Source organism: Mugil cephalus, chromosome 7, assembly GCF_022458985.1.
Source record: "Mugil cephalus isolate CIBA_MC_2020 chromosome 7, CIBA_Mcephalus_1.1, whole genome shotgun sequence".
Classification (NCBI taxonomy): Eukaryota; Metazoa; Chordata; class Actinopteri; order Mugiliformes; family Mugilidae; genus Mugil; species Mugil cephalus.
In genome coordinates this window covers 9,226,754-9,250,895 of record NC_061776.1, presented here as the reverse complement: position 1 = coordinate 9,250,895, position 24,142 = coordinate 9,226,754, and the positions used below count along the sequence as shown (strand labels likewise).

The 24,142-nt window shown below is 40.5% G+C and overlaps 1 protein-coding gene across 6 annotated transcripts in view; it reads right to left on the bottom strand.

Moving 5' to 3' along the window:
- LOC125011232 (piezo-type mechanosensitive ion channel component 2) overlaps positions 1 to 24,142 on the bottom strand; it is a 94,105-nt gene that overhangs the window by 32,932 nt on the left and 37,031 nt on the right. For 5 of the 6 annotated variants that reach the window (XM_047590335.1, XM_047590340.1, XM_047590339.1 and 2 more), the window contains exons 9-25: positions 21,546 to 21,662; positions 20,177 to 20,212; positions 19,298 to 19,415; positions 18,282 to 18,451; positions 17,206 to 17,436; positions 16,688 to 16,808; positions 16,361 to 16,554; positions 15,240 to 15,388; positions 14,605 to 14,778; positions 9,403 to 9,683; positions 5,261 to 5,421; positions 3,234 to 3,410; positions 2,996 to 3,118; positions 1,892 to 2,092; positions 1,606 to 1,810; positions 1,021 to 1,122; positions 696 to 861 (exon numbers count right to left, since the gene is read on the bottom strand). In XM_047590335.1, the coding sequence (XP_047446291.1) occupies positions 696 to 861; positions 1,021 to 1,122; positions 1,606 to 1,810; positions 1,892 to 2,092; positions 2,996 to 3,118; positions 3,234 to 3,410; positions 5,261 to 5,421; positions 9,403 to 9,683; positions 14,605 to 14,778; positions 15,240 to 15,388; positions 16,361 to 16,554; positions 16,688 to 16,808; positions 17,206 to 17,436; positions 18,282 to 18,451; positions 19,298 to 19,415; positions 20,177 to 20,212; positions 21,546 to 21,662 (2,726 nt within the window). The remainder of the gene's footprint in view (positions 1 to 695; positions 862 to 1,020; positions 1,123 to 1,605; positions 1,811 to 1,891; positions 2,093 to 2,995; positions 3,119 to 3,233; positions 3,411 to 5,260; positions 5,422 to 9,402; positions 9,684 to 14,604; positions 14,779 to 15,239; positions 15,389 to 16,360; positions 16,555 to 16,687; positions 16,809 to 17,205; positions 17,437 to 18,281; positions 18,452 to 19,297; positions 19,416 to 20,176; positions 20,213 to 21,545; positions 21,663 to 24,142) is intronic. The other variant, XM_047590336.1, reaches the window with a different exon arrangement.

The window sequence follows — 24,142 nt, the reverse complement described above, 5'->3', positions numbered from 1 at the left end:
TCCAGAATTATGACAACTTTTTTTTTTTTTTTAATTCAACCGAATGGAAGATCTAATTCAAAGGTTTAACCTCCTGAGACCCCTGGTCCTCATATGGGGACGCTAAGTTTTAGGTTTGTGTCCGCTTCTAATTCCGTTTCATTTAAACTTTTATTTTTAAATGAAGCAGCTGATTCATTCTGCAGCTGATCACGAAAAAAAGTGGACAAGGTATTAAAACTCATCATATTTTAAAGTTTAAACTTTTTTTATGCTTATTAACTTTTCTAGTTTAATACTACAGGACAATTCTATCAATAGTAACGAGCTATAACTTCGCTAATTAGCAAGTACTCGATTGTGGACGTTGGGACTTAATTATTTGCAATTATGCTTTTGCACAGCAATGTTCAAACATGAAAATTAACATATTTTGTTACATTTTTGTGACTGTATTATAATATTGAGTGAAATAATCCCCGTGTCCACACATGAGGACATAAGTCTTTTTCCAAAAACGACTTCCTGTTCAAAGACGATGCTTCGTTTTTATATATTTCTTAGGTCCTATCAAACCCAAATAAAGAGAAATGGAGAAATTGAAAATGCATACCAAACTAAATTTGGTTTGAAAATGGGACAGAAATAAAATATGCCTATCTGAGTCGTTTGCTGATGTGAAGGCAGTGCGAAGGAGTCGGTGTTTGCTGCTCTACCTGCAGTGGATGAAGTCGGGGACGGGGTTGTGGACGCTGAAGGAGGCGGCGTCCAGGTCTCTGCAGATCTCCACGTTGTCCCCGGCCATGAGGCGAACGGCCGCCTTGTTCTCATCCTCAAAGACCTGCCTCTGGAGAGAGGCACAGAGCAGCAACATGAAGTCGTCTGGGAGGAAGACGGGAGGAGAGGAGGGGGACTTTGAGTATCTGAGTCAAGTATTCAACAGCTACTTTACATATTAAGATTCTCCGTGTAAGAATATGTGATGACATTAGAGAACATGATGCCTCGCTGCACTAATTTAAATTAATCTAAGTAACATACAGAGGAGGAACCACGGATCAGGCCGGGTGCGGAAATCTGGAATATAGAGCCACTTGATCACGTTGGAGTCTGTGAAGGTATTGGGAAACCTCCAGGGATAATCTGAAAAGAAAACATTAGACATGAGTCTGAACAGAATAAAAACATCCGGTTTATTTGTGGAAAAATTGTAAAGGACACGACTGGACATGACAACAAATAACACTGGAACAAAACGCACCAAAAACAAGAGTTTTGTTTCTTTGTCTTGTATGAAAGAGTTCTGTTATTATTTTAGGATGAAGTTTTACACAGATGAGTATTTTGTGAATTTATGAAACCACAGCGTTACCTTGAATCAGCGCTTTAGCAACAATAAAACAATCAATAGCAAAGATGAATAATAAAATAAGTTTCTCAGATGTCAGAACAGTCAGCTTTATGTTTTGGAAAGATACAGGACGAGTTTATGCTACGATAAGCAACTTTGTAGCATATAAAAAAAGAAAGGAAGTGTTAAAGATCATTTTAAGTTATTTATTACCAATCCACTTGCATGCACGTGTGAAGATAATTCATTGGTGTCTGATTTTTGACCCCACGAACCTTTACAGGCTGCAGGCGGGATCCCGATGCAGATGAAGTACTGGAAAGTGAGCATGCAAGCCAGGAAGCAGCAGTACTTTGGCCAGATCTCAGCGATGGCTTTCCTCCTCCGCCTGGACATGACGGCTATCAGGGCGAAGGCGTGGAGCATGGCGTAGAAGTCCATCCGCTGCCCGATGACGTTGACCACCAGCAGCAGGCACGTCTGAGCCAAACACAAGAAGAGGAGATGGAGCACATACATATCCAGATAATTTTTTTTTTAATTACTCATCACGCCTTCTACCTCCAGCCCAAACTTGTAGAAGAAATAGTTGATGAAGTATTTGACGAAACAGACGATGCCGATGTCCAGGTGCTGCCGGGTGATGTCGTGGAAGATGATTCTGGCGGCGGGAGGAGACAGTTTGTTCCTCAGTCTGAAATACGTCTGGTGGCGGTAGATGGTCACCTCAAATGCCAACAGAGCCAGCATCAGAAGGTTGTTCTGCAGAAACAGAGTTATTCTTTTAGAATAACACCAGCCTTCTGCTTCAAGATATCACCTCTACTTCTGGCAAATTATGACGGACACTTGTCATTTGTGATTTGAATATAAACCGATCAGGCATAACATTATGACCAGGTCTTCCTTGTGTTCCCAAAGCTTTTGTGACTCATCAGAGAATGGACATGGGCCTTCTTAGGGTGTTGTTAGTGGGGGACCTTTTGGTCCTATGGGTTGATAGATACTTGATCTACTGAATTTGGAGGCCAGGTCAACACCTTGTTCATGTTTTCATCAAGGAGTGTCATTGCTAAAGGCTGGTGGTAACTGGTCTTTGTCTTGTTCTATGGTGTTTTGAGTTTCCTGTCGCACCCCGTGTTTTCCACTGATTGCTTATTGGTTTCTTCTTGTGTGCTCCGCCCTCATTAGTTTCACCTGCGTCTCATAAACCCTCTCTGCCTGTGTGTGTATATAAAGCCCTGTCTTTCCCTTTGTCCCCTGTCGTGTCGCTGTTGTGCCCATGTCTGCATGTTTTCTTCTCCATGCCATGTCCATGCTTCTCTTTGATTTTTAGATGTTGGATTTGTCTGCAGCACTTTCAGTTTTTCTCATTAAATACCCTTTTTGTTTGAACCTCGGCCTCATCACCTTTCTGTCTTGCACCTTACAACCCACCTCCCATGACAGTCTGGTCTAGGTGGGTGCTACATGTCTAAGTAACATCCACACGAATGAATACCAGGTCCAAACGTTTCCCAGCAGAACACTGAATCATCACAAGATGGTTAATGTTATTTACTTCTCAGTCAGTGGTTTTAATGTGGTGGCTGACGGGTGTAATAATGATGATAAATGGGGTACTTTCGTGTTCATAACTTGAGCACTCTTTGAACACTTCCTCACCCTGAGGTAGCCCAGCAGGTCTTTAGTCTTGTCCATCCCCACCCAGTTGGCTGGATCCACAGAACTGTTATACAGCAGAGACTTATTCATATAAGTCTTCTGCGCCTCTGTGTAGTTGCCTGGCTGTGGACAGAAACAGTTAAGTGTTGTTTGATCTGTCTGATGCAAACAATGCCAAATAACAGTACGTAATATACACATCTTGAGTGGAGAAGCACTGAAGGCTGATCATATTTACCATGAGGCATTGTGGAGAGTAGTTGTCAGGTTTTATCGACTGCAGCTGGTACAACATTTTACATACGATGATAACACACGTCCAGACAGAGCACACGCTGGAGGCCAGGGGCCTGTACTGGCTGTAGGGCAGCGCGAAGGCCCAGGACGCCAGGAACACGTAGTTGAACAAAGATACCTGCACAAGAGACAATGCAGGAGATGAGGAGAGAAGAGAAAAATGTTCACATAAACCCTCAGACATTCTCATGGCTTTTGTTATTGTTACGTGTTTCAGCCAAAATTTAAATAAGGAGCCTATTCAGATTATTAAAAACCAAACTCAATCTCAATAACAAACACTTTGAATGAAGCTCAAGAGAGAGTCTAAAAGGGAAAATCTAGAAGCATTCCTAGTCCTCCTAGAAGCCTTCATCTAGGATCTCCTCCTTCCACCTGCTAACTTCCTCTACTCCACCACCACAATCGTCTAGACTCCCTTATCTCCCTTCCTGGGCCTGGGATTCAGCCCCACGATAACGTCACTCTTCAGAGTCTAACCGCCAAAATACTTTCCACACTCATGTTTCCACTTGATCTCTTATTGAAAAACCCTTGAACTAGTGTATCATCTGGCCGGTTTTGTGGTGTACTAGACACTTCCAAGTTATTCAAGCTGGCTCGCTGCTTCAAGAAATCAACATTATTTATAAATCTGATGAAATATAATCACCACAGAGCATCAGGAGCAACAGGATGTGCTGCCATGAGCCACCAAACATACTCCTTGTTTTGTTTTCCTTTATATTCCAAGACAACTGCAATTTGCGCTTTAGCTTTTTGGGATATAAAAGGTTGATAATTAAAGTTTTTACAACAAAAACTAATCCAATCATCCACTTTGATTTAATGTTGATTGTATGTTCTGATGCTCTCGGAGGCAATTTACGAACGCACCCATAACTCAAACTCAAAATTTACCTAAAAAATACCTTCAAATTTTAATACCCCATAAAGTCATGATAAGACTTTTTAATACTTTTTAAGGGTCTTAATTTCCCCAGGATTGAATTATCAACTTTTAATACTTTTCAAGACCCCGCAGATACCTTGTTGTGTGAAAACCTGCTGATGTTTTGTATAATATATCTGTATAAGTACAAATTATGAGAGGTGCAAACACTTTAAAGTGGCACCGTATGATACAAGCACAGAGTTCCCCAAACCTGGAACATGTAACAGTTCATATTATGAAATGCACCTTTACGACATGCGTTGCCCAGATACGGGAGTAGCAGAGCCAGCGGACGGCGCCATGGTTTCTTATTTTAGTTAAAGCGGCACTCATAATTCTTGTTTACAGTTTAATTTTTCTTTCTCAGCACAGTTTCGGGTGGCCTCTATTTCGTTCATGTGAGAATAATTAGCGGCCGTGCAACTGGGCATGGTAAGGTTGATGTAGCGTACGTCAGCAAAACGACGAGCACTGCGTAAACTCCAGTTCAGTGTGGCTGTGAGTGTTCCTGCAAGTCAATGCACCAACATGGACCTCGAAAACAATACAAACGGCAGCATTGTTGACAGTATTTTCTTTTTAAATAAAAAGCGTGGTGACAGGAAGAAGAGCTAACTGAGAGCTAGCTAAGAGCTGATCTACTTGTGCCACTTGGACACATCTGGGGTAGGAAAAGTTACCTAGGCATTACAGGAAATGAATTTTATCTACAGTCCTACTGGTATTAGAACTAAAGAATGTTGTAATGAGCAATGATGTATATATGATATGTGTTGTCTAAAATTTCACATGAAACTCTTTAATGTTTAATATTTTGATTCTGATTTGCCCTCTCTTGCACTATTGATGTCATCTGCCATCTGTAATTCAGATTTCCTTCAGGATTGTTGAGGGTACTGTAACAAAATTCAAATGAAAATTCAAGTAATTTCTGGGACCATCTGGACATTACCACCCCGTGACACTGAGTTACCGTAAAGCCAGCGCGTCAAATAAAGTCAAACATGAAAGTCAAGCGGGCGCCACTTTTATACCTCTTTGAGAGAAACCAGAACAATGTAGCAGGAGACGATCTTGATAATGTGGATCTCCAGCAACCACCAAATGAATAGTTGAAGCTTGTGGAAATACTCCAGAAACTTGAGGAAGAGCACCGTCAGACGGTCGACCACCAGGTGCCATTTGCTCTTCAGATCTGAAGGGAAGGAGACAAAGACCAGATACAGTGAAACGGAAGAGTAACAAGTCTGAAGAGGTGTGAGTGGAAAACGTTTCCAGGCTTCACGTCTTAATCGCAGCAGAAATCAGTCCACTCAAGCTGCAACAGGCTGATAATATGGCTCCGTCTTAGCAGTTCAGGAATACATGTGATTTTTTTTGTTAAACACAGGTCATTTGAATCAACTACTGATACACCTTCAAGCTGCTCTTAGTTTGTATCAATCATCAGGTGAAAATATACTTCAGAAATGTCCTGAGTCAGTATCTAATGGGGACACACTTGGCTGTGGTAATTCTGAACGTTTAATTATTAGTTTATAGAGGGTATCCACGTGACGTCAAAGCAAGCGAAGTCTCCATGGTTACGGCCACTAGTTTAAGTCATTACTTTGAACCAGAGTCTTTAACAGAATTACGAAGAAACAGCTGGAGTCCAGGCACAGAAACCTGGTGTTAGGGTTCACATTCAGCATCAAGTAATTTTTTTTGAGTCCTTAAGTCACGTTCTGGAGGGCTGCCAGATACGTTTGTGTTTTAGCATAGTTACGGTCGACAGTAACTATTTCAATTTCATCAATAAATAACAATAAAACAATAAACTAAATCTTTCATTTAGCTACATTGATCATAATGAAATTACCTAAAACTAATTTAAACTAACTGAAACTGAGGCTAATCCACTTTTCCAAATCCACACAAGTTCATATTAATTTGATCTGATAATCCACATTTCCCCCGGTTTTACTGTATTTGCTGCTACATTTCACTGTGTTTTTGCCACTCAGGGGAGCGTGGCCCCAGGCGGCTGTGACGTCAGTGCATACCCTAAAACTACAACGATTCATGCATTTTTTCTGGTTACCATTATCGAACATGACAATAAACTTCTGTTGAGTCATTTTCATCTATTACTCAAATCAACAGAAATGTCTTTACTGGTTATTATTACTCAGTTAAATTGTGTTGTGCACCACCTCCTCCTTCTGTTCCACCGACCTCAAACAGATGCTGTTGGTTTCTTCTGGTTAAAAGTGAGTTTTTATTTCCCACATCCGACTTAGCTCTTGGTTTGACAGTTTAAGACTCTGCAAAGTGTCTTGACAATGTCTGGATTGCAATTGAGGCTACATATCCATCAGCCACAACATTATGACCACTGACAGAAGACGTAAATAAATAACAACACAGACGAAACCAGAAACCCCCACAATGCAATGACACAGCTCCCACAGAGGCCCCCCCGTCTTAACCCAAAGGACCTAAAGCCCCCCACCCCATGGTCATAATGTTATGTCTGATAGGTGTGCATTTAAAATAAAACTTAATTGGAAAGATTAGTCTGATAAGCGAGAAAATAATTATAATATATTATAATTATAATCATTATTGTTTTGGATTTAAAAGGTACAAATATAAAAATGTCACCAGAAAACACACTGAAAGAAGAAATTCCTCATTTTTGCCAGCGCGACTCGTCAGAATGAGAATATTTAATGCGAATTCCATTTTAGCCTGAAGAATGTAATCACGGCCAATGTATTCTAATGCCGTCAAAGGTGTGTTTGTGTATTTTTGTGAATCGTAACTGATCTAAACACAGCTAAAACATGTACAGACGAGCACATTCCAAGTTGCCGTTTTAATTAGCTGAGAATGATGACCTAACATTTGGTTTTATATTCTCGAAACGGATATTAAATTCGGCAGCCTCAGTGTGGTGGTGGTGGTGGTGGTGGGTGTGTGCTTTCACAAAAACCATATTATGTCAGGTTTTAATAGAGGGCTCATTGTTTGGATAAGAAACTCTGAGAAAGCATATAGCTCATATAACCGCAGCTCATTATAAACCATGAGGTGCTGCAGGGTTTTGTTTTATCACCTATTTTATTTTCTGTGTATATAAACTACATTTTAATTTAAGACCAGCTTGGCAATCTGTGTAAATATGCTAATGGTGCAGGTTTATTTGGCTTCAGTGGGAAGATGTAATGGGCGAAAGTGAGCGCTCGAGCTACGGGCTGTGTCAGAAAAAAAAATTGGAGATAAATCTACCGAACCAAAAAAAAAAATAAAAAAATCCGCAGTAGAACAGATTTTTACTACTTTTCCTGCAGTGATTAATGGCCGGTGAGTGCGTGGGCAGCAGAAACTTGGGCAGCGGCACAAAGCTTTGGCCTGCGTACAAAGACTGAAGAGCTACAGGATGAGGGAGACCTTAAATAAAACGTCTCGACACTACAAGTGCTGCTAGTACATGTGAGTCTCAGCTGCAAACACGGTGAGAGCAGTAAACATTGGCCAGCAGCGTGGGAAGCTATTATATAGCTTGGAGTAAAAAACAACGGACTCAGCATCACACACGCACAAACTCTTAAGACCAGATGCGGAACTTTCTATAATCCCGAGTAAAAACGACTCGAAACAACAGAGAATTTGTCCCGAAAGTAGACAAAGAGAACCCAACCAACATTATGAGCTTGGATTAAGTGTATGTCAATAGAGAGAATGACTTATATCTCAAAAGATAAAATGGGCGCGTATGAAGGGAAATGGAACCATTCAGTGTTGTTTATAAAAAGCTGATATAGCAAAGCTTCTGCAGTCTGAGAGATGAGACTAATTCATGTACTCGTGTTACTTGGACATTTTACTGGTGGGTCATTGATTTGCAATTTGCACTTCATATTAATATTGTGATATAACCTTTGTAATTTTGTACTTTGTATATGAGAGACGATGCTTGTGTATGACAGGGTCATGCATGTAATAACAGTTCTATATATACAAGTACTAGGTTTGCAAAGGAGCCGACAATTTCCCCTAAATTTCTGGACACTTTCCATGGAAACTTTGGTAATTTGTGTGAATTTAAAGCTTAATGGAATTTATGGACACTAGCGTGAATTAATAGGAAATTTGGGATAATTTAAAGAAACATATATGAGTCATATACCAACATAAATATAAACATTTTATTTTGCCATAAAACAGACTTTCTACCAGTCCGTTGTAGCGAGTGATCCATCCTCTGCTGTGGTTTGTTGGGGGAGTGGTACCAGCAAAAGGACATCAGCAGGATCAACAAATTGATCTATAAAGGCTGGACATGTGAATGGTTGGGAGCTGGAGTCGTTTGTCTCGGGACACTGAATAAACTACTCTCCATCGCAGACAATCCATCCCATCCACTTCACCAAACATTAGAGGGTCAGAGGAGCTCATTCTCCAGCAGATTGATTCAGTGAACGCTACACAACTTCTTTCATACCAAACTCTATCCAGCTGTATAACAGCTCTTCTTTTTGTAACAATTAAGCTCCTTTGACCAATTAATTCCCCTTGTGGATCATTAAAGTCTGTCTAAGTCCAAGTCTAAAGCGTTTTAAATCGTGCAGATTGTGAAATATGGAGCAGATTTACAACAGTTTCCCTTCACAGGAGTGTCGTCGACCAACAAATATCACTCTAAAAGTTGGACGCAAAACAGTCCGAGAGGTTACAAAGGTTACAGGGTAACTTCTAAGCAGCTACAGGCCTCTCTCACATTGGATAATGTTAACAAACCCAGCATCAGGAGTCGCACCAGACATTAAAAACTAAGGTTCACATACGATTGCACCTCATAAATATGAAAAAAAAACAAACAGTAAAATACTTCTATTTCATTTGTTTGACTGGGTTCTCGTTGTCTACTGTCAGGACTACTAGAAATCAATCATCTCGTGCTGAAATGCATTGCTCTGCTATTATTTCTGCAGAAAAACACACTTGAAAACAAAAAAGAAAACCGTCACATAAAAATAAAAAACTGATGAGTGAATTTTTACGAGCATTGGCCATGAATATGATCAGTGGGGAGGAGGTCTACATCTGTGGTGTGATTTAAATTTAAATCTCATTATAATGAAAGTGTTGCAGTTTGATCAGTCGCTGTCTTGTCGACAGACATCTCTACCTGAGCTCTGCTCGGTGCTCGGCTCCGGCTCCGTCTTGGCGCTGCAGTGGTGGCTCTCGTCGGTGCTGGACTGCCGCGTGTCGGAGAAGCTCCTGGGCTTCTCGCCGGCCGCGTCAGTTTCGTCCATCACCACCACCAGGGCCTGCTCCTTCTCCTTCTCTGAGCCCCAGTCCCCCTGCTCCTCCGGCCCCGGCTCCTCCCTGTGCCTCAGCAGCACCGCGTCCACGGAGCTGGCGCTGAGCAGCGTGAGGTCTGCCAGGCTCCCGTCCGTGCTCACCAGCCTGAAAACATGAGGGGAGTTATTACGCAAAGACGACAAATATGTGCACACATTCGCTCACGCACACCTGTATTCATATACTTATGAGGACCGTCGGCGACTTTGGGATTTATTCTTGTATCGTGGCATTATTGTTTGTGTTTTTTGGGGGTTTTTTTGGGACTTTTTATGATTTTAAAGAATAATTAAATATTTGCACTAATTATAAATCAATTCAACAATTAATTAGTATCTTGTTGCTGCCTATTGACTTGACTGATGAAGGAGACATGTCGTTGGTGCTAAACTCTCCCATCAGCTGCATCTTTTCTGATCAGCTGCTTCTTCTGTGCTGCAGAGCCTCCTTCACTCTTCACTATTTCTGCGGTTATCTTTACCAGTTTGCTTCGCTGAGCGCTTCATTTACCCGACCCCCTTATGTTCACATGGATCTAAGGCTTAGAAAATGTTTTTATTAAGGGGCTAAGATTATTTCCTCCAAAAGAATAAGTTACAGCTATGAAGCCTTTAAAGGAAAAGTGGCTATAAACAATAGTTTACATTAATAATCTGGTTGCTCTGTGGTTTTCATAGTGTTATATAAGTAATTAGAATTACAATATCATTAAAGCAGTTTTAAATGTGTTAGCCCACTTGTTTAAGACCAAGTATGCTTCAACAATAAATCTTTGGTCGACACTTAAGTCTGTTTCATTTATAATTTGGGCTTATTAAATACTCCACCAGGGACGTTGTTGGATGTCACGGCTGCTAGAAAGTAGTTAGAATCACGTCTTAAAGTTTAACCTGAAAGCACCAGTTTGAAGAAACGGGTGCAGGAAGAAATACCTTTTCCCTCACATTTAAGCTCCTCTTTTAGTCCTCGTAAGTATATAAATACCGCACGCATTCAATTCACGTGGTCCAGGCTCCGATGCAAATGTTACCGAGCAGCAGAGCAGCTTTTCATCAGGCAGTGTAACCGAAAAGCAGTGCACATTCCTTCTGCATTCTTTACAACTACGTCTACGTCGTATTCACGGCGTCTGAACTATTTTTTTCTCACGGCAGAGTAACGGTAGCTGAAGGGAGGCGTTTAACCCTTTCAGGTGGACTCAGGCATACGGAGCAAGATCAGAGTTTTTGGGGGGTTTTGGGGCTTGCATGGAACGGCTGCATTTCAAGGAAAGCATTTATTTCGCTAACCAGTGGTCGCACTTACTTGCTCTGTTGAGAGGAAATTTTTTCTTTGATGCTGCTCAAGAACAATAAAGTTAAACAGAAGTCAAGACGAACAGTGAGGAGAGAAATGGACAAAATAAACAAGCTGAAAAGTACAGTAAAATCACATCTAGAGGGGTTTATTTAAAAGCACAATACAGGATTTCAGTGGTAGGGGGGACATGAGGTTTTTTTTTTTTCGGGAAGGGGCTAATATTCTGGGTTTCAGTGCATAGTCGGGGTGAGGAAGATTGGCAAAATACTCGAAGGGAATGAGAAGTTCTTGCATATTTTGACATGCTTGAGGAAGAAGTTGTCCGTCAGAGGTGGAATAATTTTATTTTGAAAGGGTTCAGAGACGGGGTAAAAGATCCAGAGAAGGCTACAAGCAAAACTTAATAAATACAAAACCTGAGGAAAGAAAAATTAATGATGCAAAATACCTAAATTCCAGGATAGGTCAAAAGATTATCAGTGTACAGTTCCATCATTGTCAAACTCAAGGTAATACAAGGGACAAGTCAAAGGAAGGCGCTCAAAATGGGATGGAGATGGATGCCACAGAAAGCGAGCAGATACCCACCTATTCATGATCAAATAGACACGGCCATTGACCTTAGCGTGGCTGTGAGAGGAGAGATGGCAGCAGGTCACAGAGATGGAGAAGCAGAGGGGAGTCGAGCTGAGCGGCAGCAAGACAACGGAAAATCCACGCCGGCACGACAATAAAGATTCACGCCACAGGCTGTGAAATGTGGACGCAGTGACACGGAGCTGCACGGCACAGCACGCCAACGACAGATGAGAGCAGCGGTTATAATGGGCATTTAACGGGGTGTGTGAGAGCGATTATCCAGAACGGCATGTGATGAAAAGGGATGAATGCTTTCATTTCACATCCAGTCTGCTGGGTTTAATGTGCACACATAATTATACTTAATGGGTATTATCTGGAATAATTCAGAATTATTTGTTAAAAGTTTCTATGGAATCATATAGACCCCTTCATGGCCTACGTCACTGTGACATCACGACGTTAGCTGGAGGCACAACAGAGGGAAGCTTGAGGCAAACTCAAAATTAAAATGTGGTCTTGCTGTATTTTTTTTGGTGCCAAAACCAAAAAAGCGAAAACATTAATTTGAAGTTTTGCTGCATACCAGCCACTGCCAGTTGTCGACAACTTTGGTTGAATACGATTAAGTTGAGGTTAATCACTTATTGGAGGCTTCTTGATAAATGCTAATGCTAATCCTAACTGCTAGCTAACACAACGTTAGTTGTATGTTCCAGGGGTGTCCAAGCAGAAGTCGCATTTATTACGTTACCCTCCACGTGGTTCAATATATAATACCTGTGTTCCTCCATCCAGTGAGTGAGAGTGTAGGGGTGAATGTAGTCCCATCAGACAGAGTCAACTTTTTAAAATAACACTCACGGTCTCTGGGAGTGAGTGTATTAGTATATTCTCTAAAATATGCATTTTCCTCGTCCATTCTTGCCAAAACAGTTCGTTGAAATATGCTAAACGGTGTTTACAGGCTCTAGTGTTTGAGATGTTTCGCCTCCATTTAAGCCCCGCCCCTCAAATGCAACGTTAGTTATATGATTCACGGGTGTCCAAGCAGAAATTGCATTTACTACGTCACCTTCTGTGTCCTGAATGTAGTCCCATCAGACGGAGTCAACTTTTTAAAATAACACTCACAGTCTCAGGGAGTGAGTATATTAGGATATTCTCTAAAATATGTGTTTTAGTCGTCCATTCTTACCAAACCAGTCCTTTGAAATATGCTAACCAGCGTTTACAGGCTACAGTGTTTGAGATGTTTTGCCTCCAGCTAAGCTCCGCCCAATGCAAACCAATGGCCTCTAAGGTACAGGGGCCCTGTTCAGACCTGCACACATCATGAGGGATCTGATCACAAGTGGCCAGTCTAAAGATTAAGTGTGGACGCACCTTAGACACATTTGATATCAGATATATATGTCTGAGCCACTTGTCACCACATTCTTTTAATAGTGTGAACTAGGGCTTTTGTGGTATGCTGGTAAATTGATAACAATTGCTTTCTTTTGTTCTACTGTTATTTTGACAAAAATGAAGATAAAGATGCATTTCCTGGATTTTGCCGTTATTATTTATATTTTTGTTGATATTGTGATAATATGGGAAATGCATCTAGTCTATGTGTCTAGACTATTGCCCAGCAGTTTGGTCGAATGCCACTGGACACATGTTAAACAAACACTACTCGAGTGCGACTACAGGACAAATGTAATTTCAGTGCACAAGAACCTAAACTGGCTATTGGTTAAAGGTAGACTCTTATACTCACTGATCATTTTCATCATAAATATTTATACTTCAAATGACCTTTTATTTTATTTAAGAACCAGGCAAGTAACTGTGAGGAACTTCACATTAAACACTCTTATATACAGAGGGATGAATGAATGGAATTCACTGCCAAAACAGATCAAGCTTAACGCCAACATATTAACAGATACATTATGATACTATTACAAATGGTAAATACATGCTAGAATAGAATAATCGTTGTGGGCGGTTGCACTAGAGGCGGTATGTAAATAGAAAGATGTGTGTAGATAGGAAAGGAAGATTTTTATCGATTGTTGTAACAACATTAACATTAAATCTGGGATGTTCAGTTTTACATTTATGTAAATTCTGTGTTTCTGGATGATGCATACAAACCATTGTTTATGTGTTTTTGTTTATATACAGTGCTTGTTTATATTTTTTATATGTTTCTTTATATGTGTGTTTATACTTATAAGTGCATTGGTTGTGTGTATATTAATTTGGCACGGACCCCAGCAAGAGTAGCTAATATTGATAGAAACAAATTAAACAGAGAAATTAAACAAATAATATTGTTATCGCCCTTTTATTTGTTCATAATAATCGTGAAGTGAAAATCTGATATCATGACAGCCCTAGTGTGAACACACATGCATTCTGCCAACACTGATGGAGGACTGCTGTACTGTGTATAAGTGGATTTTTTGCCTAATTTATTCAGAAATAAAAATAAGTTTTCAATGATTGTAAGGATAGAAAAAAACCTTTCAATACCCTTTGTCCTTGCAGTTGTCCAGAAACTAAATTAATAAATCCGTCTAGACAAGAATAAAGTTGGAAATTAAATGATTAAATATGTGTAATTTTTAAAATAACTGGTATCTGCATGTGGTTTATTATTGCTGATGAATGCAAAGTAGCTGTGTTATGCAGTTTAGTTATTTGAGGTATTTCCTCAGTAACGACCAGCGTCACATTTTCTTTAACAGCTGCAAACAGCAGTGACATTAGTGTGTGTTTGTGTTACAGTCAGAGCTTTGTGCAGGTTTGAGTGCGTAAGAGAGACTTCACAACTCATGACGTTTCTATCATGTTACCATGTGCACAAACAAGAAACAACATCAAACATGCAGACAGAGCACAGAGGTGCAATCAGACGACAAGCGATGATTCAAGGCCGTCCACTTATGACACGATAACCGAGAGCACGTTCTAATAGTGGGTCTGAACGGATGCTGTGATGGTTTTAGTGTCTGGTTATGAAGATAATAGAACCTCTCACAACCAACCTACCTAATATTTGTCTATAAACAACTTCCCTCAGGGCAAAATTTGTTAATAATTTCTTTTTTTTTTTTTTTTACGACTGGAAGAAAACAAACAAGCCGAGCCTCACCTGTAGATAGTGCTCTCCTCTTTAGCTACCACAGCTTGGAGGTCGGTGAGCTGGAGGAAGCGGTCGTGGAAGTAGTGCAGGTGGAGAATACACACCAGCAGGAAGGAAGTGGGGATGCAAATCCGCGTGAACAGCATGCCCAGTGCGAATTTCTCAATGCCCAGGTCCTTTAAGCTGCATAAATTAAAAAACAACAACAACAAAAAAAAACAAATAAAAACCAGAGGTCCAAGATACACAGTCAGAATCAACGAAACTGCTCCAGATTTAAAAGTGAATCAAATATACTGCAGAGGCATCGCAAAATCTGTGGTTGACTGGACATTTTTTATATATTTTTTTTAATTTTTCCCCAACAAATTTAAATTTCTTTAAATGCACATCAACATGAATCTAATATATTTTAGTAAAGGGATAAGGTATAGCTTAATACTGAATTCAAAATGATGATAATAATGTATATTTATAAATAGCACTAGGCCAAGTTTAATATATAACGATTATATGGTGAATCACAAGTACACATGCAAAGAAATCCAGACTCAAATCAAAGTTATTAAATGGTTAAATGGAGCCGATTCAAACAGACGGTTTAAAGGCTGAATAACGTGCTTCTTAGACCGGGATTTGCTCACCTTTCTTCGTGCATATTCAGCATCTTGGACCAGTTTTCCACCGACCCATTGAACTGGGAGGTGTAGACCAGGGTGAGGACCAGCATGGTGTACATCACCACTGACATCCAGAAGTATCTCAGGATCCTTCGCCACCACTCGTAGTGCACCTAGACAGGAATAAACGCAATGACCGCGCTCTAGAGTTTATGCGCTCTCTGACATTTTGAATTAAAGGCGGCGAACGGGCGACATCTGGGCCGACTGAGGCTGGGGTTATAAAACAGCCAAAAATAAACCGTGTGTTATGACCGTACATTGCACAAACTTTATTACCTTAGTGAAATTGTAAGCATCCTGTCTTTGGGAAATTGAATTTGGAAGTTTTACAGCGGTCCTTGCAAAGTTCTGGATAAACACTCAAATGCCATTCAAAAAAATATATAAAAAAAAAGTACAAGAAACAACAACAAAAAAGGACAGGGAGACTAATGTGCACTGTAAAAAGGATACGTTCAAATATTAAAATATCAAAAAATAAGAAAAGATAAAGAAATAATATAAAATTGATAAAATATAAAAACATAGTAGGATAGTAAAAGTAAAATGCAGGATAAAAATAAAGAATAAAATATAAAGTAAATAAAAATGGGAGATTTATATAAGTGTAAAATAGAATAAAATGACTATAAGACTATGACGTAAAAGCCAGATTAAAGAGATGAATTTTTATCCTACGTTTAAAAATGTCAATATTTCTAACTCCTCCCTGTTGTAAAACAAAGACGACAGCTCATGTTTGAGCTTTTATTGAGTCTTTGCAGCACTCCCTCCGGTTCAGATGAGAAGTTGAAAACATCTCAAAAAAATATAAATAAAAAGAAACATGACCGCCTGCTTCTGTTTTAGCTTTGTTTTAGATTTTTACAATCTGGACTACTGGGAATCTTCACAGAGGGTCATTTAACCTTTAGGAAATCATTTATATTTAAACAGATATATTGAGCTTGTTGAAGCATCAGATTATTACTGCTACACGAGTTAAAATCCTTGAAAATGAGGGGGAAACATGGCCAGAAAAAATCAAACAGTGACACTTATATGATACCAGATTGCAAATCTCTATAGTGTGTTTGTGGTACCTGGTAGAGCGCCACGCAGAAGAGGAGCATCATCATGTACATGATCTTGTACATGACGATCTTTCCCTCGAAGCTGACGAAGAAGAACATGCCGCCACAGATGTAGATCCAGTATTTAACCAGCATGGCCATCAGCATATTACCCAGGACCTGCATGATGTCCTGCTCTTCCCCCTCCTCGGAGTCCTCCTCCTCTACAAAGTCAACATGTTCTTCGTGTTATTCCTGTTGAGTTTTCGACCTCATATATTCCAGTCATTATCACGGCTAGTACTACACAGTATGCAGGTCACTTTAAGCGAAACAAAGCAGGAGCGCAGGGCTTACTCTTCTTCTTCTCATCCTCCACGTGAACGTCTGAGAGACTCGCGGCGTCCTCTTTTTGTTTTTCCTGTCTCTCTGTCAGCGTTTGTCTCAGAAGCAGCCAGAAGCTCAGCATGCACAGGACCTGCAGGCGAGAAAAAGTGACGGCGAGCCCGTGAATCATTTGTCGTGTCCCTTTTGCGTGCGCGCACGTGTTGTATATGCAGTAAATCAGGAGAAAGTTTGAAAACTCAAATTAGACTGTTTAAACTCTCAAGCATGTTTTACATTTATCCAACGCTTAAGTAAACTCAGTAAATATACGGCCTGGCCGAGGTGTGAGGCTTAATTGCGCCTTTGCTCTCCGGAAAAGATAAACACACGGGAAAGGTGCTGTTTGATGAAACTCAAGTATGGAAGAAGAAGCAAAAGAAGACAAAGAAAAAGCAAAGGAAGACAGAGACAAAGAAGAAGATGAAGAAGACATAACAGAAAAAGATGTCAAAAGTCTTTGATCTCTTTGTTCGTTTTAACTCCCAAACCTTTGAAGAGAGCGAGTGGAACGGGTTGTTCTTCTTGACAGAAATCCCCGAAACTTCTGTCATGTTCTCGAACATGTAAATGTACTGGAGCACGATCAGCAGGTTGCCGTAGGCAACCATGAAGGGAGACGACAGCATGGCGTAGCGCCTCCGGTCCCGCACCATCCACAGAGCACACGACCACATGAGGAAGACGAAGGACAGCCAGCTGACGTATGTGATGCTCCACACCTGGAGGGGGCCAACGGAAAGGTTATGTTATACACCGGCCACTTTATTAGGTACACCTTGCTAGTAAAAGGCTGGACCCCCCTTTCCCTTCAGAACTGCCTTAATTATTGGTGTCATACTCAGAAATTTTGGTCCATATTGACATGATAGCATCACACAGTTGCTGCAGATTTGTCGGCTGCACATCTAGTGCCTCTAGTTGTCTTTTAATCACAACAACATCAATTACTGTAGCTATCTTTAGGGAGATTCCCATGAAAATTACAGTTACCGGTTAAATAAAGTGCGACCAAGTGTGTCCCTAATACGGAATATTGTGTAAATGCAGGGAACTAAATTTAAACAGACATTACGGCCTTATTTTAAGATGATTTATACAAATGTCGTAAGTCAGTGCTGCAGGTATGGTTCATTCGTTCTTATTCCATGAACTTTTTGCCCAAATGTAAAAAACTAGTGACGAATATTTAAAAAAAATCTAAGTTATGCTCGTATTTGTTTAACTGTGATTAATCCAGGAACGCTCACTCAGAGGACAGACGTTCATTTATCGCTGCAGACGCCGCTCTCAAGAGCATCTTAATCATGATTAATGAAGCAGACAGGAGTGTTTGACATTTACAAACTCGCACACAAATATTTCTCTGTTTGGAAATGAACTGATAAATATAAACAAGCACTTTTTCATCGCAAAAGTAGGGAGACGTTAAAGTGCATTTAATCCTCCTCAGTGGCGCTGCCTGTCAAATCCAATAAAGTGACTTTCACTGCAGCCTGTTGAAAGTGTCTCTTTTAATAAACAAAACAAATAAAAGTGAATTTAAATCAGCGTGTGCATCACTCACCATCATGGCTATCAGAGCACAGATGTAGCTCTGCTTCATGATGAAGTGGAAGATTTTGACCATCGCGCCGACTCCTCTTTTCTTTATCTCGTTCTCCTCGGTGTCGGACTCCTTCAACACTGAGTCCTCCGGGGGTAAGCACACTTCATACACACACTCGTCTTTCTTCTCTGTACGGACGAAGAAAATGGAAATATTTAAGTATAGAGAATCTCTAATAATGCACATGCTATTTTAAAATTAGTGGTAGAAACTGATGCAACAATTATGCACAAATATTCCAACTTTTAGCCCATTTTAGCCACTGAACAGGATCCTGATTTAGACCCTTCCTGTCTGGAAGACTAATAACTGTTTGTATTATAGCTCCTTATCAAGAATATCCTGTGAATAAAGTTCTAAAGACTTTACAAAACACCTACAGGGCTGCAGAATGTAATCATATTGTCTGTGACATGGAAAACCAGTGAAGTGAACAGATTAAAGACAGTCAGTCTTGTATCAGTGGCAGCAGAAGTATTAAAGTTTTTTTATTCACAGTTAAAAAACTGCATAAACATGAAATAACTCACTCTAAATGTTGTAATTGTAATCGATGGTCTACTCTTCAGTCATTTTATGCACTATGTAATATGTATCGTGTTTATGTTCGTGAATTAAAATCTTCACTAAAGCTATTAAATAAATGTAGTGGAGTAAAATGTGTGATATTACTCTCTGAAGTTCAGCGAATTAAAAATCTAAACCCAAACCAAAACTGAAATACGTCATCGAAGCTTCAGTAAATACTTTCATTTCTTTCCAGCACTTGTGCAGCCGCCACCTTCCTTTTAAAAGGAGCTTCTAAATATGAGTTTCTAAATGTCTCCACATAAAGCTTTAAAGCTTTAAAGCTTTAAATTACGTTAAATTAATTCAATTAAAATAAAGTATTTTCGTAATCCGCTAAATGATTCATATGACATTAGTTCCCCTCAGTCTTTGCATTATTCAGTCTCTGACTGAGAGCAGCTCACCTGTGCCATCACTGGCCTGGTCCATTTTATACTGGGGGGTGGAGTACAAGTCCAGACAGACCGGTCCATTCTCGGTCGCGACGAAGTCAAAGGACGTCCCGTTCGAGGTGGGCACACCCTGCGGATCATCGGCAGAAATGTGAACTTTTGGCACGGAGGAGCGGAGCTGTTACAGGATCACGCCACCGTACAACATCAAAGCCCACAAAGACAAACAGGAGTAACCGATCACGTGCACTGATTGACCTGAAGTTTGTCGTTAGTTACCACTGTTTGGCTTTGTGAGGCGCGACAGGGATTTATTTGTTCTACCTTTCACACTGCACATTATTTAATAGGCATTGAAAATGAAATCAATTATTTAGATTTTTTTTTGCTTTTGATATTATGAGTAAGAGCTGCAGACAAAGACGTTCACATTTTACAAGTCTTTTTGAGTACTGACAAATTATTTCTCCTGTAAATGCAACTCGTCCACAATGAACTGACAAAATCCACTTAGTGCACAGAGATGATTTATGAAGTCCAGCGTTAGACGGCATCAAGCTTCTGGAGTCTGGGCTCGACAAATATTTTTACGCTGAGACACAAAGAGATCATTTGGTCTTAAAGAGAGGACTCACTTTAAGGGAAATGCAGACTAATAATAAGTGAACTTCATCTGAATGACTGTAGATTGTAATGTGGATTTAATCATTGCCAGTGAGGACAGGATTGATTGAACAGGCTTTTTTTTCTGAGCTTCATTGTGTTTCTAAAAACACACACGTTTCTATGAGGATGCAGTGTGAAAGGCACTTTGCGAAAATCCCTCTTTCGTGCAGCGACACTGAGGCTTGAAGATGCACAGATTTACGACACACGCAGAGCGACCCGCACCTCGGTTGTACTGATGCCATCCTGGGTGGAGAGCAGCTAGGAGGAGATAAAAAAAAAAAAAAAAAGAGAGAGAGAGCATACAAGGCGAGGTTTGTTATCGATGAGCTGCTGAAGTCAAAGGCCTCCTTGTTCTTTATAGTCGGCGATAAGCAGGAACAAAGCCGAGCGGCACTACTCTGTAAATCGAGCCCATCACTCATCGGCCTCTGCGCACCCTAAAAGCTTTCAAACCTCAGGAGGAGACAGACCACGGACCTTGATATAGGAACAAGGTCAGAATGCAAACGCTCGCTGAACTCTTTCCAAGGATGCGTCTATTAGGAAGACGAAAGCGCTGGTAAAAAACCAAACGTAAGCTTGTGAAAGCAATCAACAGCTGCAGCTCCTCCAGACGCTGCGAGCTTTAGAGGCTGTGACACTCTAAGCCGACGGTTGGCTTTTCGCCAGCGCTGGGCCATTAGTGAACATCTGCGTGGCGTGTCCTGCACGACCGCCACAAGTTAAGAGTTCTGTCTGCGGCGTTTCAGCCTATTGAACATGTAAACTTCAAGTAAACGTGCAAACACACACATATTTTTACGCTGACATCTAGGAGGGATGAACATATATAAGCGTGCTCTGCATGGTGGTTTGCAGCTCTTCCTTGCTTCCCAGTCTACAAGCGAATTGTAGCTCTTCAGATTCATTGGACAGGGCCCAAAAAATAAGGTGTGGTGTGACCAGACGTCCCCAATTCCTGGAAAAAGTCCCCATTCAATAACCTGTTCCCCCGGCTATAGCTGTACCCAATTTTGTCTTTTTATGAATGAGAAAAAAAAAATCTTGCACACAGACTACAGTTATTATGGTAGCTGGTCGCGCTGCTACTGGCACTAAAGACGTAGCTGTTTAATATTTTGGATTTCTACATCAGAAGGCAGCGCTAACACGGAGCCATGCTAACCTGTTTTACTACTAGTGTGGGATTATTCTACAATATTTACTCATCATCACAGTAAAATAGTCCATCCTTAGTCACTCTATTGCACTAATTCCTCCCTCAACCAGTAGAAAAATTTGTGAACACGTGATTATGCATGAAAAAAGTCTATCTCAGGGCTAACACAGGGAGAAAGACAACCATTCACACACACACATCTATAGCCAATTTAGAATTAATTTTGAGTCTGTGGCCGGTGGGAGAAACCCATATATGTACCAGCTGACAGTGCAACTTTTTGGTGCAGACAGACTCAGCTTTGTCAGTTTGGCGTCAAAACTTTTAAAGCACCTTATATGAACTAGTTCTTAAGCTTGTATTTGTACGTCATGACATGTGTCCAGTAATCAATACTTCCCCCATTCACGTGTGATTTAACCCCGGACGTACGTTTTTCTCGTCCGTGCCCTGACGTGATTCCCACCACATCTGCCGCTTCCTGTTGGCCGAGCTGTTTGTTCTGTTTCCGGCCTGCTCCTCCTCGCACAAGTCTTCATCCTTGTCGTCCTGTGAAAACACAGATAGGTCAGTTTTGGCATGTGTCGACGCGGTGGCTTTCATGCTTAGAGCTGCGCTGTTAGTGGAACGGGGGGATGATTCTCAAGAGCCACGGGTTTAATCAGCTTCTGCAAAACACAGCGTCGTCAGCGTGGGAGTGGAGAGTCCAGGGAGTAGTTGGGCGACCTTTGAAAACAGGCATCATCTAGGCAGTGTCTCGATGGCTCATATGATAAAAAAAACTGTCGGAAAATCATATTTGTAATTCACTTTCTCGGTGCAGCTTATTTCTCCTGAGCCAGAATACTGATTTGATCTAAAATACTACTGAAATTATATTAATTATAAAATACTAGGGCTCCTTAAAGACTTAAACACTCTTGTTCCTACTGACTGTATATAAAGATGGGCATTCACAACCCATTCGTTTTTATGTGGATGGCACCAGATCTCACCAGTGCTCCGACTTTGCCTAACAACTACTGGCTTATTCAAAAATTACCGAAGACGTGGAGCGTAAGTGGGCGAGCAACGTGTGAGGGCACCCACCTGCCACCTTAAACCAGCCACATCCCCAATTATAAATAACTGCCTTTTGCACCAGGCTGTAAACACGTCTCCTGAAGTGAAGTTCTTAACGGTTTAACATGAGGATTCGTTTTGGAGCCAGTCTCACGTAGATATTTAAGGAAGTGCAGGTTGGTTTTTCTGCACGAATCGGATTTGATAAAAATCCACGAGCTAATTCAAAGTTTATGGGATGAGAAGACTTAACAGGCTTTCTAGGTCCAGGCCAAAATGGAATACCTCACTGCCCAATAAACAACCATTTAATTAACAGCGTACAAAATGAGACAGTAGCCGTGCGTCTAGTAGCACCACTCTGTCCTTTTGTCCTTTTGGTCTTTTGAGCTCCGTCATATTGTGGCGTCTCCACAGCTTCAAACAAACCCGTCAGCTGCCGATTTAAGACGCAATCATTTTTCTTTATTATTAGCGTCATCGAAAGTGTAAGAGTAGGTAAAAAAAAAATAAAATAAAAAATAAATCCCTGCGTGGAGAGGTCGATAATGTATACAGGTTTACTGTGGGGAGTATTGACCCCTCTATAAAAACACTGATCTATAAGTCCATTAAAGGACAGAGGAGCTGAGCCTCGGGCTCCGAGGGGGAGACGGACCCATTCAATTCAGGAGCGCGGGGCTTCGAGAACAGCGGCCGATTCACTTCAGCAGTGGGAGCTTTTCTATGAGGAAAAGACAAAATGTTTTTCCTCAGTTCATGCCAATAACATGAGTTTTAATTGTCACGGATATATAATGGACTTTGCCAGAGTCTATTAGGTCCCCAGGTAAATATTTCAATACTCCGCTAGCTACTTTGTGTGCGTTTACATACCCGTAAAAGAAATATAGTGATGCTAGTGAGAAGTTATTTTCGTTCTGAATTGGCATCGTCCGCTTAAAGACTCACGTACCAGGATTTAGTGTGTAGTGAATTGAGTTGGGGGTGTCACTGAAAACTTAGCCTATTGCCACTGCTGTAGTTTAAAGTTTGTCCGAACCTGACAATGAAATTTAGTGATTAAACTGCTGAAAGATTACATAACATAAATGGTTAATTTGTTGGAAATAGGTGTCGTCTCCCATCTGCAGCTCGTTCTGAAGTCCGTATTATCCCAAACTCACTGAACTACATTAGCTTCCTGTCTGTTAACATAAGCATTGATTTTAAAAAATAGTTCTAATAAGTTTAAATCACAGCCCATGACTCTAGCTCCTCCTTACTTTTCCCACTAAAAGTCTGGTCACTTGTGATTTGTGGATCGATACCGAAATATCGATACTTCCGATACCGGGTCTTTATGCTCAATGAAACGAATCTCAAATCAAAATATCGATACTTTGGATACTTCAGTCATTCAAGGTGATGTAGGAACACAGTGGAAAGTAACTAAACTATATAATTGAGGTAACACAACAAACCTTGTGAAACACCTCTGATTAAACCACAACACAGAATATGAGACATTTATGATGAGGAGGACAGACGAGGACACAAGAGACACAAGTTTTCATTTTATAGTAGTTCTTAATAATTTATGGTAATGGATAATTATTTCATTTATGTATTTTTTTTATGTTTGAAATAGCATTTTCAAATATTTTGTATGATTGTGTCCTCTGATTGATTTTTTCTGTTGTTGTATTATCTCGGCTAAATAATAAATGAGGCCACTACCTCAAAATAGTTTAAAATAAATAAATAAATTACTCTGATGTCTTTTATTCTTTATGAAGCTGTGATTTGAAATGCACTACCTTTTTTTAGGTTTACCAGACACATGAGGGAGTATTTACACAAAGTACCGGTATCGCCAATACCAGCCTGAATTTTACTCGGTATTGGATCAAAAAGGATATTGTTGGTATCGACCAGCACCAACAAAAGGACAAAGCGCTCTCCGTTAGAGCCCGTCTGCTAGGGAA